The sequence below is a fragment of the Hyperolius riggenbachi genome, chromosome 7 (assembly GCF_040937935.1).
Source record: "Hyperolius riggenbachi isolate aHypRig1 chromosome 7, aHypRig1.pri, whole genome shotgun sequence".
NCBI lineage: Eukaryota > Metazoa > Chordata > Amphibia > Anura > Hyperoliidae > Hyperolius > Hyperolius riggenbachi.
In genome coordinates this window covers 223,158,115-223,180,186 of record NC_090652.1, presented here as the reverse complement: position 1 = coordinate 223,180,186, position 22,072 = coordinate 223,158,115, and the positions used below count along the sequence as shown (strand labels likewise).

Genomic DNA, 22,072 nt, shown 5'->3' with positions numbered 1-22,072 from the left:
CAGCCGCGGGGAGAGCAGCCCGACCTCTCCCTCCCTCTCCCCGGGCCGCCCTCCATGCGATCCCCCCTCGGACGGAGTGCAGAGTAATGCGCAGGGAAGCGCTATAGAAAACTACTCACCTCGCTGGCTCCAAGCGCTGCTCTCTCGCCGCCAGTCTCCTCTCTCTGCCTACACGCTGATACACACACACGCTGCTTCCTGTTTAGCAGCGTGTGTGTATCAGCGTGTAGGCAGAGATGAGACTGGCGGCGAGAGAGCAGCGCTTGGAGCCAGCGAGGTGAGTAGTTTTCTATAGCGCTTCCCTGCGCATTACTCTGCACTCCGTCCGAGGGGGGATCGCATGGAGGGCGGCCCGGGGAGAGGGAGGGAGAGGTCGGGCTGCCCTCCCCGCGGCTGCGGCTCCCCCCTCCATCATGGGGGGCACCTACCTAACCTATACTGGGGTAGCTACCTATCTAACCTATCCTGGGGGGCACCTACCTAATCTAACCTATCCTTGGGGGCACCTACCTAATGTAACCTATACTGGGGGGCAGCTACCTAATCTAACCTATACTGGGGGGCACCTACCTATCTAACCTATCCTGGGGGGCACCTACCTAATCTAACCTATACTGGGGGGCACCTACCTAATCTAACCTATACTGGGGGGCACCTACCTATCTAACCTATCCTGGGGGGCACCTACCTAATCTAACCTATACTGGGGGGCACCTACCTAATCTAACCTATACTGGGTGGCAGCTACCTAATCTAACCTATACTGAGGGGGCAGCTACCTAATCTAACCTATACTGGGGGGCACCTACCTATCTAACCTATACTGGGGGGCAGCTACCTATCTAACCTATACTGGGGAGCAGCTACCTATCTAACCTATACTGGGGGCAGCTACCTATCTAACCTATCCTGGGGGGCACCTACCTAATGTAACCTATCCTGGGGGGCACCTACCTAATCTAACCTACACTGGGGGGCACCTACCTAATCTAACCTATACTTGGTGGCAGTTACCTAATCTAACCTATACTGAGGGGACAGCTACCTAATCTAACCTATACTGGGGGGCACCTACCTAATCTAACCTATACTGGGGGGCACCTACCTAATCTAACCTATACTGTGTGGCAGCTACCTAATCTAACCTATACTGAGGGGGCAGCTACCTAATCTAACCTATACTGGGGGGCACCTACCTATCTAACCTATACTGGGGGGCAGCTACCTATCTAACCTATACTGGGGAGCAGCTACCTATCTAACCTATACTGGGGGCAGCTACCTATCTAACCTATCCTGGGGGGCACCTACCTAATCTAACCTATCCTGGGGGCACCTACCTAATCTAACCTATACTGGGGGGCACCTACCTAATCTAACCTATACTGGGTGGCAGTTACCTAATCTAACCTATACTGAGGGGACAGCTACCTAATCTAACCTATACTGGGGGGCACCTACCTATCCTATACTGGGGGGCAGCTACCTATCTAACCTATACTGGGGGGCACCTTCCTAACCTATACTGGGGGGCACCTTCCTATCTAACCTATAGTGGGAGCATTAACTTATCTAACCTGTATTGGGGGCACCTACCTACCTAGCTAGTCTATACAGGTGACAACTATACTGGCTACCTATATTGGAGGCACCTACCTAACTAACCTACTGGGGGCATCTACCTATCTAACCTATGCGGGGGACAATTATTCTGGCTACCTATATTAGAGGCACCCACCTAGCTAACCTGTACTGGGGGCACCTAACTATCTAACTTATACCGGGGACGACTGCCTATCTAACCTATACTGTGGGCAACTATACTGGCTACCTATACTGGAGGCACCTACCTGGCTAACCTATACCGGAGGCAACTATACTGGCTCACCTATGCCTGGCTACCTATACTGGGGGGACCTATAGCTGGCTACCTATACTGGGGTGCCTATTCTGGGGGAATCTATACTGAGTGCAACTAGACCTGGCTAACCTACACTGCGGGCACCCATACCTTGCTTCGGGGGGGGGGGGGGGGGGCGCAATTTTTACAACCTCGCCCTGGGTGCATTTTAGCCTAGAAACTGCACTGGGCTTACTAAGGGTGCTGGGGAGAGAAGGTGCTTAGTAAAGGTGCTGGTGGGGTGGATGGGGGAGAGTGAGACTTACTGAGTGGTGGATGGGGAAAGAGGGGAGCTTATGGAAGGTGCTGAGGAGAGAGAGGGGCTTAGTAAGGTTTAAGGGGGGAAAGAGAGATGTACTGAGAGTCTGAAGGAGCTGCAGGGAGGGGGCTGGAAAGGGAATAAAGGGTCGGGGAGAGAGGGCAGAATGATGGAGGGCAGTGAGGAGAAAGTAACTTACCTCTCAGATACCATTCTGTGCTTGTCTGTCAGGGTGGTGCTTCATCTGGTGCAGCATCTAGATCCTCTCCCCTTGCTTTCCTGCTGTGCTGGGGAGATCATCACTGGCTACACAGTAAAGCCAGAGTTTTGTAGTAGTAGTGGCTGGATAGTGTACTGTACTGGTTAAGGGCTCTGCCTCTGACACATTAGACCTGGGTTCCGATCTCAGCTTTTTCTTTTCAGTAAGCCAGCACCTATTCAGTAGGAGACCTTGGGTAATACTCCCTAACACTACTACTGCCTATAGAGCCCATCCTAGTGACTGCAGTTCTGGCACTTTGAGTCCGCCAGGAGAAAATCGTGATATAAATGTTATTGGTCTTGTCTTTTTTTGTAGACCTGTGCTGCGGTTTGGAGGTAAAATTTTGCGTTGGTCACGGTGCCCCTTTGAAGAGAAATATTGTGGCGCCCTGAGCGGTCTCCCAGGCAGGCCTTGCTTTTCCATTTTGTCAAATATGTGTTTATCATTCTTGTATTTTTGTCCTTAAATTATTTACAATTTTTAAATCACACGATCTTCTTTCTCAATTCATATCCGCAAAATTGGTCCAAAGCATTGCCCAAATGATGACCACTGATGTAAGCAAGTGTAGATTCCCAACAACCCATGACTGCAAATATACATCCTTCCCTCTTCATTTATTCAAATGTATATATCTTTACTTTCAGTATTATAACTCTTTTGCAATGTAAAATTAGTGGCTCAGTTGGGCTTACTTGTCAGACAGCCCCTTACAGTTCTGTTGAAGGGAATTTGTGATTCAATTGCTTGTACTACATAGAGTGTATGAGTGGGTGGGGCAATGTATGCATACAGATAGCCCATTTTGCCCTTTAATACCTATACACATACCTATCTAAGTTCAGTGTCCAAGTTCATTGAACAATGACGTAGTGAAGACTGTTAAATATTAAATGAAATATGCATAAAAGCAGAACACATACACTCCATCAGAAAACATTGCTAAAATGAGCCACTTTGCACAGGTCGCTGCTGTTATTATGTTATTTTCCTTTGGTCTCCTAACATTTGCTGATGCTGGCAAGGTGCTTGTGGTTCCTGTAGATGGCAGTCATTGGCTTAGCATGCGCCCGGTTGTCGACTTATTAAGGCAAAAAGGACATCAGATCGTTGTACTGGCACCAGAAATTAGCCTCCATATTCAAGTCTCTGAAGGCTTTGAGGTGAAGTTCTACCCAGTGTCCCATTCCCGTGAAAAACTGAAAGATCAATTTTTTAGCTTCTCTGCTGAAGTTCTAACACAAAGACCTTTTCTGCAGAAGATTCAGAGGATGCAAGAGAAGATGAAAGAAGGAGCAGCCTTGATGCTTGACACTTGTGTTCAGCTTTTAAAAAACAGAGAGCTAATAGAGTCCCTAGAAGAGACAACTTTTGATGTTGTTTTCACAGATCCCATGCTTCCATGTGGCCCGATCCTTGCAGAGCACCTATCAGTACCTTCCGTGTATTTTTTACATGGATTACCTTGCAACATAGAAGCAAAAGCATCTCAGTGTCCTATGCCACTGTCTTATGTACCGAGAGGGATATCAGTCTTGTCTGATCAAATGACATTTCCTCAAAGACTGAAGAATTTGGCTGTTGAAATAGGGGCAGGATTTTTCTGTAATATACTCTACGTACCCTACCAGCAACTGGCCTCTGAGTTTCTTCAGAGAGAGGTCAATATACAAGAATTATTAAGTCATGCAGCTATTTGGCTTATAAGGTCTGACTTTACTTTTGAATATCCTAAACCAGTGATGCCCAATATGGTCTTCATAGGGGGAATTAACTGTGTACAAAGGAAACCTCTAAATCAGGTAAGCAATTTTTTAAAGAATTGTTTTATTCAAGTTTTTAAAATTTTACAACCTTAGTGTAACAATCTTACCTTCCAGCGGCAGGTCCCGCGGCGTCTGTGGCGGGGTCCGTGCAGGTGATAGAGTTTCCTCTGGTGCCGTCCCCAGCACCCCTGCGGCGGTGAATCCGAGCGAACGCGTGCGCAGTACGTCCAAACGGACACGTGCGAGACCTGTTGGACCTTATAGGCTAAGGAGGCGGATCTGAAGGTGATGTCATCAGGTGACATCACCATGCAGGAGCTGCTACCAATTGGGGAGTGGTTTGGGGAATTGTCTATTGTGTATTTAAGGCCAGAGCTCTCAGTCGTTCACTGGCCTGGATACTAATCAGTACACTGGTTCTTGGCCTAGCTAGTTATCCTTTTGAGCTACATTAATATATTGTGTATACGCACAATATATATATACTCTAGTTAGTCAGTCTTGTTATTTTGTAGTTATATTTGTAATATTATCGTACTGTAATTATCATATTGTAATATTATATTAGTAACATCATATTGTATATTTTCTGTGTACCGACCTCCTGCCTGCCTCTCAACCTTGCCTTTGTCTAGTCCTTCTGCTTTACTGCCATCTGATTTCCGTGTTGACTTAGCCTGTCCCTGACTACTCTACTGATCGTCCTTACAATACGACTGACATCTGACTTATGTGTATGACCCTGCCTGATTGACTACGATTCCTGCCTAGCTACCTTGTACTTTGATACCTCTGACCTTGTGTAACGACTTCGGCCTGAAACCTGTCTACTCTTACTCACCTCTGCTGTTATGATCACTTCTGCAGCATGTACTGCTGGCTGCAGTTTTACTGAAGGCAAGCAGTTTTTGATTTCCTTGCGTGCATTTGCTCGCATAGTTTTGCTTGCAATCATACTGAGCGTTGATTCCATCTGCAGTCGCTCTGAAGTTAACCTCCCTGTCGGTTATCCCGAGCTCAGCTCGGGGTAACCTGCGCAGGAGGATTTCTCAGGCCCCGCTGGGCCGATTTGCATAATTTTTTTCCCTACACGCAGCTAGCACTTTGCTAGCTGCGTGTAGTACGCGATCGCCGCCGCTCGCCGCCGATTCGCCGCTACCCGCCGAGCCGCCCCCCCCCCGCCCCAGACCTCTGCGCAGCCTGGCCAATCAGTGCCAGGCAGCGCTGAGGGGCGGATCAGGGTTCCCTGTGACGTCATCCCGCCCCGTCGCCATGGCGACCGGGGAAGCCCTGCAGGAAATCCCGTTCTCAACGGGATTTCCTGCATACTCTGATCGCCGAAGGCGATCGGAGTGGGTGGGGCGATGCCGCCGCTCAGCGGCTATCAAGGTGATTTAAAAAAAAATAAAATAAAAAAAAAGTGCGGCGCTGCCTCCTTGCTGGATTTTTTAGACCGGCAAGGAGGTTAATGGCAGTTTAATATGCTTTTGTGAAAGCAAACCTTGTCTGTTGCAATGGAGCTGCAATCCCTTTCTTGCAGGCTGCATAGCTTTGTCTGCCCTTTCCTGCTGTCAGCCTGTGATTGATTCACCTGTGTGGGAATCTGCATGTCTGCTCCCATTGGAAGACCTCAGTATAAAGGACTGCTTCCTGCAGTGCTCCATGGGCTATCATAGTTCCAGCATAAGCCTGTCTTGCTACTACTTTGGCCCCAGATCGTGTTTCTAGTTCTAGTGTAAATTAATGTGGACTGCACTGATCTCCTGCGTAGGAGTCAGTGAATCGTTCTAGTCCTGTTCCTGGTTATCAGTATTTGTTACTTTGCTAGTCTTGCATCATATATTGGTTCATCGCCAATATATACGCATGCTAGCATGTTTGTTATTTTCCTTGTATTCGTGTTACGTTAATACATCAGTGTCGCTGATATATACGTACTCGAACTGTTTATATCCTGTGTTTAGTCAGTCAGTTTCCAGCACGTTTCGGTAGGTTGCGCATATCGTGATCACCTGTGCTTAGTTAGTTCAGTCCTGTTCCTGTTACCTTGTGTGGATTGCGCTCACTTCTGCATAGAAGTAGCGAATCATTCCTAGTCCTGTTCCTTGTATTGCTCCAGTTCCTAGCTAGTGTTCCTTGCTTATGTTATATATCGGTTCATCGCCGATATATACATATGTTAGTCAGTCGTTTGTAGCTTCATTTATAGCTGTAATTATAATACGCTAGGAACATCATATCCATTGTATTTAAGTATTGTTTGTGGTTGCTTGGATCCACGCCTGCTCTGTGCGCCACATCTCCCCACGGGAGTCAGTCCTCTCCTCCACTACAACTGGGGATATCTTAGTTCCTTGTGCTTGCGTGTGTGTCTCCTTCACGTCAGGTTATTCATTATGTGCTGACTGTGGAGTATATACCACCGAGCGTAACATCTGCATAATTTGTACTTGTTATGCTACCTCTTCACGTATCAGCGTGATACTTACATAGTGTCGCGTGTGTCAAGCTTCTCAGTGCCAATACCATGTGGAGTACAGGTAGTCCCCGACTTACGAATGCCTCACTTACGAATGACCCGCTGATACGAACGGCATGGATTCTCTGTTTCCATGGGAACAAGTAAAAAAAAATATTTCAAATTGGACTTGTAGCTTTTGAGAAAATCAATTTAAAAAAAATCTAAGAAAAAATGGCTTTTAAACTTGTATAAATAAGTACAAAAGGCAGAAGTGACACAGAGGAGGACAATGGAGGCACAGGAGGGCACAGAAAAGGTTCAGGGGATAGAGATGGCACAATGTTCCAACTTAAGAACAGATTCAGGTTAAGAACGAACCTACAGTCCCTATCTAGTTCGTTAACCGGGGACTACCTGTATTTAAAGTTTTCCATCAGGTCATCTAAAATCTTGTCGGCAGAGACTGTGCTGAATAAAGTTTCTCCGGACCTTGAAGAACTTGTTTGACCTCTTTTCCTTGACTTGTAGTGTATGCAGTTTTTCAACCAGGAATAATTTGAGGATCTCATTGTCAGGAACCGGCCCGCGGCACGCCTGCGTATACGGTTCCCGACTGCGGGTTTGACCAGATCAAGCGGGGAGCAGCCTTATTTGAGCTACAAACAAGGCTGTGACCCCTCAAAAGCTCCTTACTGCCACCACTAGCGGTTGCTAGACACGTCAACTCAGCTGTCGAGTGCTCAACACGCAATCTGCGTTTTCGTATTCGGGTCAGCTTTGCGCTTAGGCCGAATACGGGAACGCCACGCACCCACACACGCAGTACAGTTGTACAGTAACACAGCACAATCAGGCACTGACTTGTAATGCAAGTTACACTGTCGTGCAGCAAAACCACTAACAGTCGTTCCGAACGATACTGTTAGCCACTCCCACTCTGCTGTCGAGCGCAGAAGTGCCCCATACACACAATGCAATTACAATTTCATATGGTAGTGTTGCTCAAGCATACAATTAGGCATGGACTTATACACAGCTACACTGCAGTCTCCTCTAGGCTATGAGTGTTAGTTTAGTACAGCAGAAGTCAAGCTTATTAAATAATAATTTAATATTCCAGGAAAAAAGTGGAACAATGCAGAACAGAATATATACAAAAGATTACAAAAAACAAAATAAAAAAGTTACAAAATGAAGAGTTTACAAAGATACACACAAGCGATTTGCTTACCAAAATAACAGGGATCAAGATAGACGAATCTTGGACTTGGGTTCTGTGGACGGACACCGTTCTGATTGGATCAGGAGCCAACTTAGCTTAGACCGGGAGTCCGTCTCCAGCTACCGTCAGGAGTAGACTGATTTTAGGTATCTGTCCCCTGCTTTTTTTAATGGAATATTTGCCTTGAGGCTGTAAGCCTGTTTGAACGGGGGGAACTAGATTTAATTACATTCTCAGACATAATTTGATTCCCAGAGATCTAACATCCACATGTGAAAAGTGTATTATAGCACACACGCAACAAAAGACTTCCTTAACATCCAATTTCCCCAGGTTAAAGTGTATTTTAGTACATACATGAAAAGACTTCCCTAACATCCAATTTTCCCAGGTTAAAGTGTATTTGAGCACATACATGAAAAGACTTCCCTAGTCCAAGTTACAGATGACAAACACATTGTTGACAGTATTGGCCTGAATAGCCATCTCCTAATTTGAGGCTAGGTAGATAGTCCCTAATTGCAGAGATTTCCCATCTCCCAGTTAGGAGCAGACAATGGCCACTGAATGCAAGGTCAATTTACATGATATAACGAACTCCAGGCAGCTGCCAGCCTTCAAAGCCAGACTGGCTAGCAGACAATCCCATATGATACAGTAGTACACAGCAGACATAAAAATGGGAAAATGAAAATATATTACTGTATTATCCTTATCATAACTAGCTGCTATATTCCTGACACTCATCTTTGACATTACCAATTGTAGGAGAATGAGAACTAATCCACTTCTGAAATATTGCCCTTTTAGCCACAATTAGTATACTGTGGTACAGATCTGAGGGTTTAAAGAGACTCTGTAACAACAAAAACCTCCCCTGGGGGGTACTCACCTCGGGTGGGGGAAGCCTCCGGATCCTAATGAGGCTTCCCACGCCGTCCTCTGTCCCACGGGGGTCTCGCCGCAGCCCTCCGAACAGCCGGCGACTGTGCCGACTGTCAGTTCAATATTTACCTTTGCTGGCTCCAGCGGGGGCGCTGTGGCGACTTTCGGCACGGAAATAGACGGAAATACCCGATCTCCGTCGGGTCCGCTCTACTGCGCAGGCGCCGGAAACTTGCGCCTGCGCAGTAGAGCAGACCCGACGGCGATCGGGTATTTCCGCCTACTTCGGCGCCGAGAGGCATCAGAGCGCCTGCGCAGGAGCCAGGAAGGTAAATAATGACGTCACCGCTGCCCGGACTGCACGGAGGGCTACAGCGAGACCCCACAATGAGTATAATGTGGTACAGATCTGAGGGTTGAAGTTTAGAGTCACTCTCTGTGGCTTGAAAGTAATTTAAAATACATAAGTCTCTCTGTTTAGTTATTTCCTTGCTACATACTAGATTGGCATAGCAACAAACTTTACCCCAGAGATGATCTACGAAAGGGCAACACCACAAGCAATGCAGTAAGTCTGTTTCTGGTTTCTTGTAGTGTAGGGTTGGCTGTCGATATTTTATGTCATATGTGTATTTAGCTTTCTGTAGCAATAGTAGGTTAGACGTTCTCCAAACCTCAGAAGTAATCAATGACTTGAAGCGTTCATGTCCCAACAGAAGCTTATCCGCCAAATTTTCCCCTAATTGATCTTTTCTCTAGGGTTTGCATAACATATCCTTTGAATTTTTTTGTCGCCATCAGTTTAAGTCCCCTGTGTAGTTCTGATAGGGATCTCGGTGGTGTCCTTGGACAGCTGATCAAAGGCATTTGGTGTGGCTATATTTTTAACATCTTGTACATGAGCCCCAACCATAGATTTGATCTGCAGAAAAGCTAAACAGTCTCCCTTCGAAATCTCAAACTTAGTTCTGTGAATTACATCCATGCACAAATAGAAATATGCACTCCAAATCTGTGAGCCCCTTATAGTCCCATTTGGAAGGAGCAGACTGTTGTTTACTCGGGGAATAATTCGAGTTGCCCCATATTGAATTGTATTTTGATACAAAACATGGTAAGTTAAAGTGTACCTCCAGACTAAAAATCTACTCAGCAGCACAGAAAAGGATTGGTGTTTCTTTAACAGTTTCACAGCATCAGAACTTCGTTTTTCCTACCCAAGTTTCATTTTTAGCTGCACAGAAGCTAAGCTCCGCCCTATCAAAGAAATCTGCCTGGTCATTTTTCTCCTGATGCTATGTAAAGCATGATATGATTTCTGATGTTGTTGTTCTCGTTGCCTAGTGTGCGCAGCTGGGAGGGGTGATCAGGACAAGACAAGACAGGTGGAACTGTGTCTATGCTCCCTGTTACCTCCTTTCAACCAAAAAGATGCCTCCCCCCATGAAATCACAAACAATTGCCTGTTTTTTTTAAAAACAGGGTGGGTAAGAGTTTACAGTGGCTTGCAAAAGTATTCGGCCCCCTTAAAGTTTTCCACATTTTGTCATATTACTGCCACAAACATGAATCAATTTTATTGGAATTTCACATGAAAGACCAATACAAAGTGGTATACACGTGAGAAGTGGAATGAAAATCATACATGATTCCAAACATTTTTTTTTACAAATAAATAACTGCAAAGTGGGGTGTGCGTAATTATTCAGCCCCCTTTATTCTGAGTGCAGTCAGTTGCCCATAGACATTGCCTGATGAGTGCTAATGACTTAATAGAGTGCACCTGTGTGTAATCTAATGTCAGTACAAATACAGCTGCTCTGTGACGGCCTCAGAGGTTGTCTAAGAGAATATTGTGAGCAACAACACCATGAAGTCCAAATAACACACCAGACAGGTCAGGGATAAAGTTATTGAGAAATTTAAAGCAGGCTTAGGCTACAAAAAGATTTCCAAAGCCTTGAACATCCCACGGAGCACTGTTCAAGCGATCATTCAGAAATGGAAGGAGTATGGCACAACTGTAAACCGACCAAGACAAGGCCGTCCACCTAAACTCACAGGCCAAACAAGGAGAGCGCTGATACAAAAATGCAGTCAAGAGGCCCATGGTGACTCTGGACGAGCTGCAGAGATCTACAGCTCAGGTGGGGGAATCTGTCCATAGGACCACTATTAGTCATGCACTGCACAAAGTTGGCCTTTATGGAAGAGTGGCAAGAAGAAAGCCATTGTTAACCGAAAAGCATAAGAAGTCCCATTTTCAGTTTTCCACAAGCCATGTGGGGGACACAGCAAACATGTGGAAGAAGGTGCTCTGGTCAGATGAGACCAAAATGGAACTTTTTGGCCAAAATGCAAAATGCTATGTGTGGCGGAAAACTAACACTGTACATCACTCTGAACACACCATCCCCACTGTCAAATATGGTGGTGGCAGCATCATGCTCTGGGGGTGCTTCTCTTCAGCAGGGACAGGGAAGCTGGTCAGAGTTGATGGGAAGATGGATGGAGCCAAATACAGGGCAATCTTGGAAGAAAACCTCTTGGAGTCTGCAAAAGACTTGAGACTGGGGTGGAGGTTCACCTTCCAGCAGGACAACGACTCTAGACATAAAGCCAGGGCAACAATGGAATGGTTTAATACAAAACATATCCATGTGTTAGAATGGCCCAGTCAAAGTCCAGATCTAAATCCAATCGAGAATCTGTGGCAAGATCTGAAAACTGCTGTTCACAAACGCTGTCCATCTAATCTGACTGAGCTGGAGCTGTTTTGCAAAGAAGAATGGGCAAGGATTTCAGTCTCTAGATGTGCAAAGCTGGTAGAGACATACCCTAAAAGACTGGCAGCTGTAATTGCAGCAAAAGGTGGTTCTACAAAGTATTGACTCAGGGGGCTGAATAATTACGCACACCTCACTTTGCAGTTATTTGTAAAAAATGTTTGGAACCATGTATGATTTTCGTTCCACTTCTCACGTGTACACCACTTTGTATTGGTCTTTCATGTGGAATTCCAATAAAATTGATTCATATTTGTGGCAGTAATGTGACAAAATGTGGAAAACTTCAAGGGGGCTGAATACATTTGCAAGCCACTGTATATTACCTATCTATTTTAATTAACATAACTAATGTAAGTTAATGATAGTATGTTTGTTTAGGCTGAAGGTCCTCTTTAAGTCGTTTTCGAAAGCCCCATACGCACACTCAACAGTGGTCTTTTATGCAGCACAATTATGAAACAACTTTTGTTGTGAAACAAGTTGAACAACCCAAAAAAAGTTGCTTGCTATTGTTCAAACAACTGATAAGACTGATAAACCATCAATCCAACAGTTGGATTGACGTCTTATCAGTCTTATCAGTTCTGCTCTCCAAGCTTAGATGGTATCTCTAAATACAATATTATGCTTAAAGGGAAGGTTCAGGGAGGGTGGGTAAAAAATAAAAATCAATTTTCACTTACCTGGGGCTTCCTCCAGCCTGTGGCAGGCAGTAGGTGCCCTCGCCGCCGCTCCGCAGGCTCCCGGTGGTCTCCGGTGGCCGACCCGACCTGGCCAGGCCGGCTGCCAGGTCGGGCTCTTCTGCGCTCCAAGGCCCGGAACTTCTGCGTCCCACGCCGGCGCGCTGACGTCATCGGAGGTCCTCCGGGCTCTACTGCGCAGGCGCAGAACTACTGCGCCTGCGCAGTAGAGCCCGGAGGACGTCTGATGACGTCAGCGCGCCGGCGTGGGACTGCCTGCGCAGTAGAGCCCGGAGGACGTCTGATGACGTCAGCGCACCGGCGTGGGACGCAGAAGTTCCGGGCCTTGGAGCGCAGAAGAGCCCGACCTGGCAGCCGGCCTGGCCTGGTCGGGTCGGCCACCGGAGACCACCGGGAGCCTGCGGAGCGGCGGCGAGGGCACCTCCTGCCTGCCACGGGCTGGAGGAAGCCCCAGGTAAGTGGAAATTGATTTTTGTTTTTTACCCACCCTCCCTGAACCTTCCCTTTAAGGCATACAGGGATATTAGAAAATTAAGTGTGTAGCAATCCTGCAGGATTCCATGGCAAGGCAACCTCACCTTCCTGTGCATAACTTAAAAACAAGTTTGTCTTAAATAACCAATCCTAAACATGGCAGAGCAGAGCTGCTAAATCAGAGGTGCCCACACTTTTTCGGCTCAGGAGCTACTTTAAAATTTGCTGAGTCCAGGAGATCTACCAGCATTTAGGTAGCTAAGTATAGGTGCCTTCAGTATAGGTAGATAGGTATAGGTGCCTGAAGTATAGATAGCTAGGTATATCGGCCTTCAGTATATGTAGCCAACTATGGTGTAGTTAGGTGTAGGTGCCTTCAGTATAGTTAGCCAGGTATAGTGTAGTTAGGTGTGGGTGCCTTCAGTATAGTTAGCCAGGTATAGTGTAGTTAGGTGTAGGTTCCTTCAGTAAAAGTAGCCAGGTATAGTGTAGTTAGGTGTGGGTGCCTTCAGTATAGTTAGCCACGTATAGTGTAGTTAGGTGTGGGGGCATTCAGTATATATAGCCAGGTATAGTGTGGTTAGGTGTGGGTGCCTTCAGTATAGTTAGCCAGGTATAGTGTAGTTAGGTGTAGGTTCCTTCAGTATAGGTAGCAGGGTATAGTGTAGTTAGGTGTGGGTTCCTTCAGTAAAGTTAGCCAGGTAAAGTGTAGTTAGGTGTAGGTTCCTTCAGTAAAGTTAGCTAGGTATAGTGTAGTTAGGTGTGGGTGCCTTCAGTATAGTTAGCCACGTATAGTGTAGTTAGGTGTGGGAGCATTCAGTATACCGTATATACTCGCAAGCAAGCCGACCCGCATGTAAGCCGACCCCCCCACTTTTACCCCAAAAAACAGGAAAAAATGATTGACCCTCATGTAAGCCGGGGGTAGGAAACGCTGGCCGCGTGATCCCCCCAGTATGTCCCAGTATAGCTAGTATAGTGCCCAGTATAGGTAGGTAGTGCTCAGTATAGCAAGTAAAATGCCCCAGTATAGCTAGTATAGTGCTCATTATAGCTAGTATAGTGCTCAGTATAGCTAGTATAGTGCTCATTATAGCTAGTGAAGTGCCCCAGTTTAGCTAGTATAGTGCTCAGTATAGGTAGGTAGTGCTCAGTATAGCTAGTAAAATGCCCCAGTATAGCTAGTATAGTGCTCAGTATAGTGCCCCATTATAGCTAGTATAGTGCCCCATTATAGCTAGTATAGTGCCCCCAGTATAGCTAGTATAGTGCCCCCAGTATAGCTAGTATAGTGCCCCATTATAGCTAGTATAGTGCCCCCAGTATAGCTAGTATAGTGCCCCCAGTATAGCTAGTATAGTGCCCCCAGTATAGCTAGTATAGTGCCCCCAGTATAGCTAGTATAGTGCCCCCAGTATAGCTAGTATAGTGCCCCATTATAGCTAGTATAGTGCCCCATATAGCTAGTATAGTGCCCCATATAGCTAGCATAGTGCCCCAGTATGGGTGGGTAGGTGCTGTCCCTCCCCGCTCCCCCTGCGGCCACCGCTGGTGCTATTACCTCAGGCGGCGCCGCTTCCTCTATCCCCGTCCTCCTCCGGTAGTAACTCATTCACAGCAGCGCGCCTCTCGCTGCTGTGATGACGAGGAAACCATAGAGAGCGGCTTCCTGTAGCGCGATGCCGTTACTATGGGAACCGCTCTCTATGGTTTCCTGCGTCATCACAGCAGCGGGGGGCGCGCTGCTGTGAATAAGTTACCGGAGGAGGACGGGGATAGAGGCAGCGGCGCCGCCTAAGGTAATAGCAGTGGTGGCCGCGGGGGGAGCGGGGAGGGACAGCACCTATCCACCCACCCACCCACACATGACTCGCAAGCAAGCCGACCCCCCAACTTTTGGCCCACTTTTGGGGGGTCAAAAATTCGGCTTGCTTGCGAGTATATACGGTAGTTAGCCAGGTATAGTGTGGTTAGGTGTGGGTGCCTTCTGTATAGTTAGCCAGGTATAGTGTAGTTAGGTGTAGGTTCCTTCAGTATAGGTAGCAGGGTATAGTGTAGTTAGGTGTGGGTTCCTTCAGTAAAGTTAGCCAGGTAAAGTGTAGTTAGGTGTAGGTTCCTTCAGTAAAGTTAGCCAGGTATAGTGTAGTTAGGTGTGGGTGCCTTCAGTACAGTTAGCCAGGTATAGTGTAGTTAGGTGTAGGTGCCTTCAGTATAGTTAGCCAGGTATAGAGTAGTTAGGTGTGGGTGCCTTCAGTATAGTTAGCCAGGTACAGAGTAGTTAGGTGTAGGTGCCACTTACCTCCCTCCAGTTCCAGCGGCGGTGTCTGGGGCTCCTCCTGGTCTCCGCTCCTTCGGCCGCACTGGCTAGAGTGCAGATGTGCAGCTGAATGAACACTCCGGCGGGTGCAGCTATGACGTCACGTTGTCCTCCTCTCCCGCTGTACCGCCTCTCTCCTCTCCGCCTCTTCCGATTGGCCAGCGGCCGGCAACAGAACCTGATAGCTGCCGGCCGCAAAATTTAACATGACGCGGCCGAACGGCCTTGATCTACCAAATAGGCGGTCGCGATCTACCGGTGGATCGCGATCGACCTATTGGGCACCCCTGTGCTAAATTATACAGACGCACATCAGGCAAATTAAGACCTCCCTCTTTCCCCACATGTGATTTCTGCAGAGCAACACAAGTTTTTTTTTTTTTATTTCACAGAAACTTCACAAAGACAGAATTTAGAGCCTGTACATCCTTATGCTTGAAAAGCACTTGAAGTGTCTATAATGGTGGCCATACATGGTACAATTTTTCATTTTTTTTCGATTAGATAATTTAGTTCGATTATTCCGTTAGATCGAATATAAAGATTTTCCAGCATGTCCGATCTGATTTTTCTTGAAAAAACGGGATAATCGTTCGAATTTCTTGATCGAAAAAAAAATTATTTTCAACTTTAATTCGATTTGATCATTTAGATCGAATAAACGATCGGATAATCTAACGTTTTTATTGTACCATGTATGGCCACCATAATGGATATAACAGTCTGCCCTTCCAGTACATCTTTATCAGAGCTGCTCTGCCTGCCAAGCCCAGTGGAAGCTGTCTCCATCTGTTTAGCTGAGCTAACGCTTCCTTTATAAGTGGGGTGATATTTGATTGATAATTTAAGGTGGCATGTCTGGTAATTTCTAGGTCTAGGTATTTGATGCGTGAATTGTTAATGGAAGTGCCTAGGGAGCCCCAACTTCTAGTATCAGCTAGTTTAAACAACGGCATGAAAATACTTTTTCTTTTATTGACCCTGACCAGGTGAGTTTAAAGGAGCATCACATGCTTGAAACAATCTTATTTATCCACAATTTTGAAAGGGTGCCAATAATTTATGGTGCCAATAATTTTGTCCAGCGCATTTTTGGAGATTTGTGTGACATGTCCAATTTGCCTTTTTCCTCCATTTTCTTTGTTTTGTTCCAATACACACGAAGGGAATAAACATGTGTATAGCAAAATGTGTAACTGCAATATTTTTTTTACTTGATTTTCAGGGAAAAGTTCTGGAAATACTTCTGGGGTGCCAAAAATTTTGGCCACAAATATATAATAATAATTGCAGTATTTGTATAGCGCCTTTCTCCTGTCGGACTCAAAGCGCTTGCGAGGCAGCCACTAGAGCGCACTCAGTAGGCAGTAGCAGTGTTAAGGAGACTTGCCCAAGAAACTCCTTACTGAAATAGGTGCTGGCCTACTGAACAGGCAGAGCCGAGATTTGAACCCAGGTCTCCTGTGTCAGAGGCAGAGCCCTTAACCATTACACCATCCAGCCACTGCTATATATATAGTTCTTTACCTGTGGAAAAAGTGTTGTCTCCAGGAGCATGCTATTGTTTGTTTAACTGCTGTAAAAATGTATTCCATTTTCTAACAATTGCTCCAATAGTTGATCTACTTTTACAGAGTTGCTTGGCAATTGCCCTGTAGCCCTTTCCACTTTTGTGAAGGTCTACAATTTTGTTTCTGGTGTCTTTTGACAGCTCTTTGGTCTTGCCCATGGTAGTAGTTGGAGTCTGACTGACTGTGGGGTGGACAGGTGTCTTTAAAGAGCTCAGACAGGTGTTGCTAATTTAGATTAAAGTGGATGTGAGATTAACTTTTACTCATTGCATAATTGTCTTCCTTTCATATATAGTTTATAGGGCATTCCTCAAGCCAAATACTTTTTTTGTTTTGTTTTAATACTCTAATTCCCTATAAACTAAACAAGCCTCGCCCACAGCTCCTTTTGTGCCTTGGCACTGTAACAAGGGCTTATGGGAGCTCAGTCTGGGCAGGAGGAGGGGGAGGTTACTAGCCATTGATTTCAGAGGCAGAGGGGAGGAGGGGGGAGGAGAGGGGACTGAATTTACACACAGGCAAGCTGATAGCATCCCCAGCCCTCAAGCTGTGACAATGTGACAAACAGAACATGGCTGCCCTTGTTGTATCACAGAAATAAATAATCATAAAGGTTTGAAGCTGTTTGCAGCTAGATATGCTGTGTAAACTATCTAAACTTTAGATAAGATATATAGACAAGTTACTTCTTATAGTTAGTTTTTCACCTCGGATCCGCTTTAATGAGTGGAGCAGAGGTGAACTTTTTAAAGGCAGAGTAATGGGTCTTTGAGAGCCATAATTCGTGCTGTTTGCCAGTTGTTTAAATAATTATAAGCAGCAGTGTTATACAAATAAATTCTTTAAAAATCATACAAATGTGATTTCCTGAATTTTTTTTCAAATGCTGTCTCTCACAATGGGAATGCACCTACAATGTGAATTTCAGACCCCTCCATGGGAGAACTTGCAAAATTGCAGGGTGTTCAAATACTTATTTTCCTCACAGTAACTTACCTCTCCGATCCTATTCTCTGCTGGTCTGTCAGGGTGGTGCTTCACCTGGTGCAGTATCTCAGTCCTCTTCCCTTGTTTTCCTGCTGTGCTAGGGAAATAACCAATGGCTACACAGTAAGGCCAGAGCTTCACAGAGTCTGGGGGTGGACCTTTGCTACGGTTTGAAGGTGGAACTTTGTGTTTGTTGTGGCGCCCCTTTGAAGACAAATATTGTGGTGCCCCTAATGACCACTCAAGATGCTCAGGGCAAAGTCCAGTCCTGCTTTTCCATTTTGTCAAATATGTGCTATTTAATCTTGTGATTATTGTCTGTAAATTATTTACAATTTTTAAATCACACTATCTTCTTTCTCAATTAATTTCTGCAAAAGTGGTCCAAAACATTGCCTAAATGATGACCACTAATGTTAGCAGATGCACAGTAGATTCCCAACAATCCATGTCTGCAAATACACACCCTTCCCTCTGCATGAACTCAAATCTATATATCTTTACTATCAGTATTATAACTCTTTTGCAATGTAATATTAGTGGCTGTAGAGGGCATACTTGTCAAAGAACCCCTACAGTTTTGTTGAAGGGAATTTTGATACAAATGCTTGTACTATAGAGAGTGAATGAGTGGGTGGGACAATGTATGCACACAGATACACAACTACCTAAGTTCAGTGTCCAAGTTCATTGAACAATGACGTAGCGAGGACTGTTAAATATTAAATGAAATATGTATAAATGCAGCACACAGACACTCTATCAGAAAACATTGCTAAAATGAGCCACTATGTACAGCTCGCTGCCGTTATTATATTGTTTTCCTTTGGTCTTCTAAATTTGGCTGATGCTGGCAAGGTGCTTGTGGTTCCTGTAGATGGCAGTCATTGGCTTAGCATGCGCCCAGTTGTCGACTTATTAAGGCAAAAAGGACATCAGACTGTTGTACTGGCACCAGATGTTAGCCTCCATATTCAAGTCTCTCAAGGCTTTGAGGTGAAGGTCTACCCAGTGTCCCATTCCCATGAAAAACTGAAAGATCATTTTTCTAACGCCTCTGCTGAAATTTTAACAAAAAGACCTTTCCTGCAGAAGATTCTGAAGATGCAAGAGGGGATGAAAAAGGGAGTAGCCTTGATGCTTGACACCTGTGTTCAGCTTTTAAAAAACAGAGAGCTAATAGAGTCCCTGGAAGAGACAACTTATGATGTTGTTTTCACAGATCCCATGCTTCCATGTGGCCCAATCCTTGCAGAGCACCTATCAGTACCTTCTGTGTTGTTTTTGCATGGATTACCTTGCAACATAGACTCTAAAGCTTCTCAGTGTCCTTTCCCACTGTCTTATGTACCGAGAGGGTTATCAGTCCTGTCTGATCACATGACTTTCCCTCAAAGACTGCAGAATTTGGCTGTTGAAATAGGTGCAGGTTTTTTCTGTAAAATACTCTATGTTCCCTACCAGCAACTGGCCTCTGAGTTTCTTCAGAGAGAGGTCAATATACAGGAATTATTAAGTCGTGCATCCATTTGGCTTATAAGGTCTGACTTTACTCTTGAATATCCAAAACCAGTGATGCCCAATATGGTCTTCATAGGGGGAATTAACTGTGTTCAAAGGAAACCTCTAAATCAGGTAAGCAATTCAAGGCTTTTAAATGATCAGCCGCAGCTCCCAACTGTCTCTCTTTTGAAGGGACAGTGCCTCTTTGGAAGCGAAATCCCTCTGTCCCTCTTTCTTCCTCATTTGTCTCTCTTCCAGGACTGGTGTACAGTTCTATGTAAATATAGCTCACACAACTGTCCCTCTTTTGAAAGGACAGCCCCTCTTTGTAAGCCAAATCCCTCTGTCTGTCTCTCTTTTTTCCTCATTTGTCTCTGTTCCAGGACTGGTGTACAGTTCTATGTAAATATAGCTCACACAACTGTCCCTCTTTTGGAGGGACAGTCCCTGTTTGGCAGCCAAATCCCTCTGTCCCTCTTTCTTCCTCATTTGTCTCTCTTCCAGGACTGGTGTACAGTCCTATGTAAATATATATATATATATATATATATATATATATATATATATATATTTCTACAGAAAATGTGTTTAATTGGCTCCAAACTTATTTCTTCCTTTAAATTGATATATTTCTTAATTTCTGAGGTTATGAAGAAAAAATAGTGATTATAGAAAGAACCAGTGTGGTTCTAAAATTACATATTTTTTTAAATGAATTTTTAGTGGTATGCGTGACTAGGGATGTGATGGGGTGTGATAAGAGGCGTGGCAGGGGTGTGTCTTAATGTGTCTCTCTCTTACTCATCTCAAAAAGTTGCTAGGTATGCATCAACATACAGTTCACATACTTTCCAAATTATGCAATTATTTTGATGAATTATGCATTAAAATGTTTTTGAAAGTGCAGCTATTAAAGGCTAAAGCAAACCTAAAGTGACCATAAACAGATAAGTTAAAGGGGGTTGTAACATCCAAAAATTAAAAGCATGGTGATTGGCTGTGTGGCGTGGTGATGAGCTGGAGTGCAGGGGACCTGCCATGCCCCCGGGAGCATGTAATGTATAATTCTCCACTGACACTCTGCAGAACTGAGCCCCATGTGATGGGGGTTGGCTGAATACTGGGAAGGAGGAGGTGGGGCCTGGCAAACAGATCTCTGCGGGGGCAGGGCCACTTTTGTACTCTCCAATGCCCAAGGCCCAGATTTGCAGATTAAGAAGAAAGAGGTGGGATAAAATACAGTAAATCCAAATAAAATAAAAAAAAGAGTGATGTGGCTTACCTCAATGAAGACAAATTCATCGGTTAGATGAACTTTATTAGCATGCACTGGCAACGCATTTCATGGGTGGGTGCCCACTTCCTTACGCCAAATAAAAGTGGGGACTGGTGCTTTGGCAGGGACAGCGGGCAATGCTTCCCTGAGGTCTGGTAGGTACTGCAAGCGGTGGAGGGGGGGGGGGAGGGGAGGAGACATGGTATTACACCTTTCACTACTTAAACTGGGGGGGGGGGCTGCCTACAGTGGGGGCACCACTCGGTACCTAAACTGGGGGCTGCCTATACTGGGGACACCAAACACTACCTATACTGGGGTATCACTCACTACCTAAACTGGGGGGGGGGGCTGCTTATACTTGGGGCACCACTCGCTACCTAAACTAGGGGGGCTGCCTATACTGGGGGCACCACTCACTATCTAAACTGGGGGCTGCCTATACAGGGGGCACTGGAAACGGGATCCTTTTTAAAATTTGAGCACCCCCCTTTAAGGATTCCTCCCCTGCACAGCCCTGCATGTCAGCACTTGTCTACCACCAACTGGCCGGACTGCATTGACTTTTTCCTGTGTGTTTTCCTTTGCGTGTTAGCACTGATTTCAGAATGCTTATTTTTATGGTCAAAGTTCATTCTGTAAAAAGACTTTGCACTCAGCATACTGAACTTGGATTTAGCCATTTATACCACAGGTTTGCTCTTCTGTGCTCTTGGGATCCTTTTTTGCACATCATTTACAGTAACCGAAGGTAGCAAGCTGCTTGTTATACCTACGGAGGGAAGTCCTTGGCTTGCCATGAGAAAATTGCTGGCGAGTTAGTCACAAAGAGGTCACCAGATTGTTTTGGTTGTCCCTGAAAATCATGTGTATGTAAAGAAGAAGATGGATTATGTCACAGTGAGAATTTTTACAGTGCCTTATCCTAAAGAGCTTGTATACTCAATGGTCACTGAAATTGGTCATCAGATGTTTCAACAAGGGTCTGTTCTAGAGAGAGTGATACTGATGTGTGATAGAATAGTAACCCTCACCAGTTTTGTGATCATCCAGTGTGAGACCCTCCTGCAAAATGAAAGTCTTATGAAGTATTTGGAGGAATACCAGTTTGATGCTATGTTGACTGCTACCCCTGTGGAGAAATCATTGCTGAACATTTTTCTCTTCCTACTCTGTCCTTTGTAAGAGCATCTTTCTTTGGGGCAGACTTGGAAGCGGCACAGTCTCCAACACCACCTTCATATGTTCCCAGGTTTTTTACTGAGTATACAGATCGTATGAACTTTAGGTAGAGAGTGAACAGCTTCATATTAAATTACATTGGGCCTGATGCTATTCAAGGTGATAAGTAGCTTGCAGATGCGAGCTATTTATCACCTTGCAATCGCACGAGGATTACCGGCGAATCCTATTGCCAGTTTCACTCCTGCGATGGCTGACCATTAGGGAGCATTACTCAGGCGAAAGCCAGAGCGATGCTCCCATGTTACAGGCGATGAGGAGTGAGGTTTTACCCTGTGGTGCTGTCTATCAGAACCACGGCCTCGCTCCCCACAGATGCGCACACCCGCCGAACATCCGCCGCCATCTTCCGCCGCTGCATCAAGGGTCTCCTATAATAAGGAGACCCCCAGAGCTCCCCACCGGCCGCCGCTCGTCTCTGCAACCCCCCACATAGCTGCAGAGATACTTTGAAGCA

General features: G+C 45.5%; 2 protein-coding genes across 4 annotated transcripts in view; both read left to right on the top strand.

Annotated features, from left to right (window-relative positions):
- Positions 1 to 22,072, top strand: part of LOC137524864 (UDP-glucuronosyltransferase 1A1-like) — a 227,004-nt gene that overhangs the window by 82,638 nt on the left and 122,294 nt on the right. The window lies entirely within an intron of this gene.
- Positions 3,369 to 21,558, top strand: LOC137525299 (UDP-glucuronosyltransferase 1A1-like). The gene is made up of 3 exons (XM_068246354.1): positions 3,369 to 4,223; positions 19,059 to 19,229; positions 21,427 to 21,558. Exons 1-3 carry the CDS (start codon positions 3,369 to 3,371, stop codon positions 21,556 to 21,558), a joined length of 1,158 nt encoding a protein of 385 aa, XP_068102455.1.

Excerpts from the sequence above, each read along its gene's own strand:
- LOC137525299 (XM_068246354.1), top strand. The coding sequence starts at position 3,369 with ATGAGCCACTTTGCACAGGTCGCTGCTGTTATTATGTTATTTTCCTTT. Across the intron at positions 4,224-19,058 it reads AAAGGAAACCTCTAAATCAG|CAACTGGCCTCTGAGTTTCT; the intron begins GTAAGCAATTTT and ends GTTCCCTACCAG. Across the intron at positions 19,230-21,426 it reads AAAGGAAACCTCTAAATCAG|TGTGAGACCCTCCTGCAAAA; the intron begins GTAAGCAATTCA and ends GTGATCATCCAG.